Raw genomic sequence first — 8562 nt, forward strand, 5'->3', positions numbered from 1 at the left:
TACAGCCGGCGATCGTAAAAGCCGAGGAGATGCATTTATACGTGCCGACTTTATATGTTTACGTCTGCCGAAAGTTCGGCGAAAAGGGACGTCCTGTCGAACAAAGAGAAACGAGACAGAATTACGTACAGTCGACACAAATCTTCCGGCAAATGTAGCGTAAAAACGTTATCGATAATCCCGTGCGAGCGCGAACGTGAATCTGTTTAAAATAAACAGATAACCGAATTTATCTTCGTTACTTGGATATTCGAAGTGTTAAAGAGAAATGAGAGAATAAAAAAAATACACGTACAAATAATCCGCAGGCGGTCATTTGACAGCAAAAGTTATGTTCTTTCATGCGTCTTAAGTTTGATTTCGAAATTTTTATTTAACACTAGAAGTGTGGGGGAGATTTGTACATAAGAATCATTTCATGTCATATTTTTTTTTATATCAGAACGATAGAAAGCCATTTTTTTTAAATGGCCCCCAAGTTACGGACTGTTTGAATATTAAACGATTCAAAAATCTTCTTGCATTCTTGACCTAGTCGTTAATTCTCTGACGTCTTTGCGCTCCGACAGCGTCTGACAGTCGAAATGATCTATTTCCTTTCCTTTATTCTTCATTCAAAATAAAGCTCGGTCTTATTTTAAAATTTCACGAGAAGACGACGCGACGCGGCCAGAAACAAACGCGAAAAGGTCGCGTGAATTCTGCAACAACCTATTTATTATTTTCAAAACGTTTCCGATCACGCTCGCTCGCTCGCTCGCTCGCTACGCGCCGCCGTTACGTAAGCGCGGTTTCGACGTGTACGCGTTCGAAAATTTTAACGACGGAATAAATATCGACGAGCGAAATTGCTTTACGTTGATAATTATACGAGACAGTTTCAATTTCGCGTCTCTCGCGTTCTCGTCCGTGACCGAAGACGAGCTCTAAATTGAAACGCCCGATGCCATCGGGGTTCACGGGACAAACGACGCGTGGCGACGTTGCGTCGGTATAATCAGATTAGTTTAGGATTATAAATAATGTAATTGGTTTGCCTCCCCCGGTGTGTGAAGAAAATGGAAAAAGAAAAAATATTAACAAGAAAATGTTTGTTTTACGTTCGCGGTTTTGCGAGCGCACAAATCAGACGACTGTAGAATCAGTTCGACTCTATATACACGTATATAGTGTTACAGAATATAGCTGAACATAATTTCTAGATCCGATAAATATCTTCTGTTAATATCGCACGCGACGAATTAGACAATATATTTGTGCAAAAGATATCCAATATTTCGGTGACAGCTTGTATTTGTCACCCGGCGAAAGAATTTTTGGATATCTCACGAATGTGTACGAGGAGCTCTCTCGGCGCGCTATACCTCGGAAATAGTCATTTCCATCTGCCAAACTAGTTCAACCGCATACAGGGTGTAAATCGCCGCAAACTCAGAAGCTAATAATCCGTTCCTGCGGTTGACGAAGTCAGACAGGTGCGCGGATTCTCTAATATAGGCCCGAGCTGCGACTTACGACTCTACTTTTCGGGATTGCAATGTCGCCGCTGCGTCCCGTGCCCGAAGATCCCCCCTCGTAAACCGAAACGTCTTTATCGCGAGATTTCGCGCGCAACCCGAACGTAATAATTCAGTCGGCCCAAAACCTTAAACAGCCACGAGACGTGCACAATGTGATAAATAAATAACAAGAGAATTTCTTGCATCTCTGGCACCGAGTTGCAATGTTGAATTTACGTGTAACAACACAGTGTGCGCCAACGCGTGTCGGAAAAATTATTCACCCGCGGAAGGTCAATCTGACAAAATAATTTGCCACTATTTTAAGAATATAAATGACGTAACTCTTGAAAAAGAGAAGAAAGTTTCATTTTACAAAGTTACAATTCGCGTATCAAAATGTTCTAAGATATTTTCAGATCTTCAGAGATAGAAAGAGACAGATATACATTATCTAATCTCAACAGAGTGGGCGTTAATTATAGTGGCAATACTGGACGACGAGGATTACATTGCAGCTCGATTTATGTTTGAATTTAGAAGAAATATTACAACTTCACACAGGTCTCACAAAATATAAGCAAGATTAACCTTGACAAAAATGGCTTCTATGTACTTAGATCACACGATTCGCATATTTCTTTTTAATGATACGAGACAGCAAATGTGATCGATGTCCCGGAACGCGTTGCAAGTCTCTGATTAGAAGTGAAGTCCCGAAATATACGCAAGCTTTCCCGCTACGGCACAATGACTAGATCCGATAAAAGTTCGCGGCTCGCTCTTTGAGATAATTGTGATTTATCGATACGTATCTTTGCGAGATCAACGGAATTAATAACGATGCGTATTATGTTAAATTAAAGCCTACAGATGGATTCGTTATTACTCGCGAGTGTTGACAAGCGAGCAGAAGAGAAATGAATATATAAAACGGAGAAGCCAATTTGAGAATAATTTAATACACGTTTTACCAGTGGACCGGACAACATGCACCAACTCGCGGGATCAGCGACGTCTGACCTTTCGCCAGGAGATTTGTGGCAGTCTCGTTTCACAGGAGAACACAACTGAGAAAGATAGAACGGCAAAAGTGAGAAGAGACGAAGACACGCTCTCAACGCCTACAATAATTTGTTTCGCGACGATAAACGCCCGCTGATGGTTCCACAGGTACATATAGCGTGTGTGAAGTTAGCACCCCGACATTAAAATTTCATAGTTCTGCTGAGAATTTCCGTTTTATTTTTATATGAAGAGACTCTCTAAGAGTGTTTTATATAATATTTATAAAAATAGGATAATCCATATTTGAAGATGTTATGAATTGTCTAAGTTAAGGGATAAATTTTTGCTCAGAATTTCATTAGGATAAGTCATTTTAACAAAATGGCTTTAAGATGAGCGAAAAATATCATATAAAAAAATAATTTTGACCAGAAAGTATAATAATTACAGTTTTTTTTTCATATAATTACTATATTAATATTAATTATTTTTGGTGTGTGTTCCTAGCGTGAGAAATTTGAATGTTGACGCAATATTGATACAAAAAGTCGTGATTTCTCGTTAGTCGATAGTCGCATAGCTCGCGATGCGGCGTCTACAGCTAAAAACTGAAAGCATGTATCTTCTCGATGAACAAAACCTCCTCCACCTGCGTGAAGTTTGTACTTTCAATCTGGCAGTGGCAAGAATTTGGCACAGACTATATGCACTTCGGGGTGCATTACGCGAAGAGTGTACACGAGAGCGAGCGTAGGCCGCATCGTTGAGTATTACTGTCGTTTTGGCAGCACGTGTAATTTCCGTGATTTACTGTAGTGAACGCTTTAGCGCATTTGTGATTCAGTAAACTCTCACAAAGCTCGCGCGTGAAAAAGCGCGATAAACAGAATAACGATCGGAATGCGAGAAAGTTTCCAAGAATTTCGTTACTTTTTAATGGAAATGTCTGTATATTGTAGGAACTAGAATATTCAATTGTATTATGAATATTATATTGTATTATAAAGTATTATTAACTTTTACATTATAGAGTGTGTTGTGCGTTTTGTGTTTACGCGAGAGAGTTGGGTATCGTAAAATTTCCAAACTGTAATAAATAAAATATGATATGACAGTTTTTAACATCATGTTTCCACATTGATCGCTATAACTTTTAAAATAACAAACAGATGACAAGAAACGAGCGATTGAGATAACTAACTCGAATACCGTCGAATATTTATCAATTGTTGTTTAATATATGTCTTAGACCTTAATTAAACTTAAAATTAAAAAACAGATTTATTTTTATATTTATGAACTCAACTGCAATACTTATAATCTTCCTTATAATTGTAAATATTTAAATGAAATTCTCGCGGCATTCTCTTGTTCACGATTTGGTCACATTTGTAAACAGATTTATATTTTTATAATAAAAAAAAAAATATCGATATTTTGTGTTACCTACTTTATAAAATTTAGATAATGATTTTCACGCGCGAGATATTCGTTTTCGCACATTTTGCTTTGATTTTCTCGCTTTTGATGCCATCAGCTAAGTTGGCTGAATCGGAAAATATCAACGATGCGCATCGAGAGAGCAAAAGACGAGCGTCACAAAAGCGCTGACAAAACGTTTAGGTAAGAAAACGAATTCCGTTTGCAATGTAAATCTGATCGAAATGTTCTACGAAGCGGATCCACCCCCGCGCGACGTTGTTGTTTTAGCAACAATTTTCTCGCGGGTCGACACATCGCTCTTCCGTCGACTGACGCTTTGTCGACTGTCCCCAAAGTTGTTGCGCAACAGACGCAACGAATAAATAATCGGTCGTTTGTGCCAAGAAACGAGGAACAATTTGTTGCATATTTGATTTGTTCCCAATCCCCTTGTTACTGAACAGAATCAAGTGCAAAAAATCTCTCGCAAAAATAAGATATCTTATAACAAACAGATGTTGTTTCTTGTCGGCGCCTAATAAATGTGTGCCAATAATCACATACACACGTCTAATCGGCGTGTCTGCGTGATCTATTCACAACTTGAACGTCGCGAAGATATCTTGTACATGTTGTGTGACACCTTAAGATTTCAGCAATATGTACATTTATAAAAATAAAAGTATAACTTTTATTTCTCCTAAATTACAAAATGATTAAGAAATTGTGAAGCGTATAGATATATTATTCACTCACGTATTTTTTGTTTGCAGATGCAAACGCGGCTGTGATTAGATTCATAAATAAGTCGGTTTAACTAGGTACTGTGTGTATCAATCTCAAGAATCTCACTCGAAATTGTATATTTCTAGAGATGTTTTGACACGTAGAATTGTTACTGACATTTTGACGAGATGAAACAAATACGTGCAAAACAGTGTAATCACTCTTCTAATTTACTTCCAATAAAACAAAACAAAAACAATTTTTTACTCCCACGGCGTTTGTACATCTACGTAATTCGTTCGTAAATGATTTTTGATGCGAACAACGCGGTTTGCATGTTAAATATCGCGAAAAAAATAAGAGACATCAATACGTTTTCAGACACGAGAACTAATTCTAAAAGCGCCAAAAGAGATGCAGCAGTCTGTCTTTCCAGCTGCTTGGAACCACGTGTGTGGTCTCAACGAAGCACGTGTCGCTCGCGAACGCAACTTTTTCTCGCGCGCGCGAGACGCACTGCTCGCTTTTATGCGCATAATCCGAAATTCCAGAGCCAGCCGGAATTCGTCTTGAAATTAACGGAATTCGTGCTGCAAACTCAGTAAGAAATGATCGGAATTATCGCGAAATTCAATCGTCTCGTCTCGAGAATCGATTTCTACTCATCATCGGGGTCTCGTTTCTCGTTCGATGAAAATTCTCACAACAAAAAAAAACAAAATATTTATAAAATATTGAATAGTATATTCTACATCTCATCTATCTTAGCATTATATATATATATATATACTGCCGTCCTTAGTTAAAATGTCCTGTCTCGTATTTTTGTATTTTTTAAGATACATATCAAGTATTGGAAGTTCTACACATGTTCCATCTTCTAAATGAAGCTAGAAAGCCCTAAAAGCTTTATAGATGTCTAGAAAGTGTTTAACTTAGTTGTCTTAACTGCTGATATATGGCACAAACAAAAGAATAAAACATCAGTTTTTTTATTCTTCCGATATGCTAGATAAGATATTTTAGCTAAGGAGGAGAGGGGCAGTATATATATATATATAAATTTGTTTCTGTTTTTCCTTCTTTTTTTTGCGTGTTATTCTTCATTATATTGTGCAAGATTAAACTAGACAATAGCATGACATAAATATCATATTTTGGCGTATATTCCGCGATACAAAAATAACACGTATGGCACGATTGTATTCACGTCATGTGTGACATTTTCACTATCGTAACATATTTTGAAATAAATGATGACAAGTGCCATTCTAAATTGCAAAATTCTCGAATTTAAGATTTTTCTTAACCAGTTTCTTAAAACTAACTTCAAGTTATTCTTTATAAAATATATTTTTGTGTATCAGATGCATTGGCTGAGTTCAGCAGAACTTAGCTTGGTAAGCGCTTTGTGTGCTTATTGTCTGTGATAAAGCTATTCTTCTGGATCTATTGCAAATGTAAAAGCACATATCAATCACAGACAATAAACATAAAGCGCTTACTAAGCGATGAATTGAGAACGTAGCCAAGTTGTGAGATAGTAGATTTGAAAATCAATTAAAAATTATACACTGTGTGTATTACTTGTACAAATGCAATAATACTAAGAAAAAAAAATTTGTGTGTTTAAGTTTATTTATATTATCAGATAATCTCATAAACCGCATGATGTCACAATAACACGCTGCAACTGTTATCGCTAATGCCATTGATAATTGAGATAAAATCAAATGTCGCAAACACACAACGCGATCGCTAACTACGCCGCATTACGGTTGCTAGACCAATCGTGGTTTTTATTTTTTTTTTTTTTTGGGTTTTTTTTAACTAACCGAGCTTAATTACGCGTATTGTTGCACGAAAGCAACAGCAAGATGTAAATAAATAAGAAACACGTTCTCTAGCAGAAACGCACCTTATATCTGACAATTTTCTCGTGGCGACATCGCACGGTACACCGGTAATTCACTATGGACGCACATTCCACCGACAATCTCTCGCATAATGCGAGAGATTGAAAATCCGAAATGCGGTAAACATTAGAGCGAGCGGTTAGTTAAAAAATCATAAATTTTTTCGCGACTTTACAAAATTTCAACAGACGATCTTACGTATACAAAATAATTTATTTACGGTAACGCGTATCCCGCCGCGTGACATAATTGAAACGCGCGTGTTCCGGGTTCATCCAAACCGTGAGGTTCATTGCACCTGTCAATTGCTCGTCGATCTCGTTTGCGTGAGAGCAATAAGACAAACAAGTTGACGGCATCGGTTGACGCCGCCGAGCGACGATACACGACGCGCTGTTGTAAATAAATGCAAAAAAAGAAGTGCGTGGGAACGAGCAGGGTGTGAGATGTTTCGCTCGCGGTGCAACGAGACGTAAAGTGCAACTAAAATGACTGTTAATTCGACTGGATTCGATCACTCACCGACTCATCGAAGTCTGCCAGAATCTGCCGCGTGTGCAGCGGTCGGATGCGCTCCCCTCGCTTGTCGCAGGATCTGCGAAAACACGGAACGATTCACTTGTCACTAATTAAAGATATCGCGACGGCGGCCATACTGATGTGGCGCCACGCGACTCGCGCCCGTCTCGCAAGATGGCGGCGCTTCATTCGACGTATCGACAGATAACATGCAATAATTGCAACTTTAGATTTAATATTTAAATCCCGTTCAAATGGCGATTCAAGTTGCGTATAAGCTAAGAAGTAAATTTGACAAAAAAAACTTCAGCATTTTTAAGTAAAAAAGCAAAACTAATACGCTTGAACAGTAATTTAAATTAATTTGTAGATAAAGATGTGTTGCGATAGTATCGACAAGAATTGTCAAGTTTTAATCGTATCCATTGTTGTCGTATGCGGCGCGCAGAGCGGGAGTAACAGCTGTATCTCGTTTTTTTCTAACCTTAAACGCGGTCAAAGATAAGATCCGTTTAATTTTTCTCTTTAAATCAGTGACATTTTTCGATTTCTTGTTACTTGTGCTGTGGTGATCACGCTGTGGTGATTGAATTACGCATTGAGAATCAGATCAGGTTGCTGCGTTAGCAATGGTAAAGATAAACACACGTTGGAAGACCGCTGAGGACTTCAATCTTTTGCGAGGGACTGGTGTTGGTAAGCTGCGGATCAAAGTTGTTAGAAAATACACGTGGAAATAATTATTGCGAGTAAACGTTTGCTTGCCGTTTTGATTTCAGCAACAAAGGTTAAATATTTCTGGCGCAAAGGATGGCAGGAGATACCAGTAATAATGGGAGGTTCCTTTATATTATTGCTCGGACTTGGCATGACCGCATTCGGAGCAACTTACTGTTACATGCACGATATGACTCCGAAATATTACATTAACATACCGAGAAGTGAGTAATGCAATTAACGGTTTATATATTTTTGGATTATAAAAATAAAATTCTACATTTATGATTGTGTGGGTTATGCAATCGTGAACAATTGTCGATAAAACAGAATCGTTGATAAATGTATTATCTAATGTAATGTCTTAGATAATTGCGATAATTTTTTATTGATATATTTTAGTTTACAGACCGGATGATCCGCGAGCTCAGAAGATCCGTCACACTTCGGTGTTTGATTACTAATTCGTGTTTTATCATTTAATAGCGATATGTGAAATGGTATACACATTGTTATATATTATACTTCCTATTGTAGAAACATTATATTAAAAAATAAATGTTTAACTTATTATTAGTAATCAATTCTCTTTTCTTCTGTGTAAATTACCGGTTCTATTTTTTTTTAATCAAAAATTGTATATATAATACAATATAAATTAAATTTATATAACATAACATATATATGTATGTATATATATATATGTATATATATGTGCACACACATGTATATACATTTACTTTACACAGAATTAT

General features: G+C 37.2%; 1 protein-coding gene across 1 annotated transcript; it reads left to right on the top strand.

Moving 5' to 3' along the window:
* Nucleotides 1-7522: 7522 nt before the first annotated feature.
* Nucleotides 7523-8387, top strand: LOC109858173. The gene is made up of 3 exons (XM_020435197.1): nt 7523-7786; nt 7870-8031; nt 8210-8387. Exons 1-3 carry the CDS (start codon nt 7720-7722, stop codon nt 8269-8271), a joined length of 291 nt encoding a protein of 96 aa, XP_020290786.1. The 5' UTR covers nt 7523-7719; the 3' UTR covers nt 8272-8387.
* The last annotated feature ends 175 nt before the right edge of the window (nt 8388-8562 follow it).

Source organism: Pseudomyrmex gracilis, unplaced genomic scaffold, assembly GCF_002006095.1.
Source record: "Pseudomyrmex gracilis isolate BER0280 unplaced genomic scaffold, ASM200609v1 scaffold_191, whole genome shotgun sequence".
NCBI classification, from domain to species: Eukaryota; Metazoa; Arthropoda; class Insecta; order Hymenoptera; family Formicidae; genus Pseudomyrmex; species Pseudomyrmex gracilis.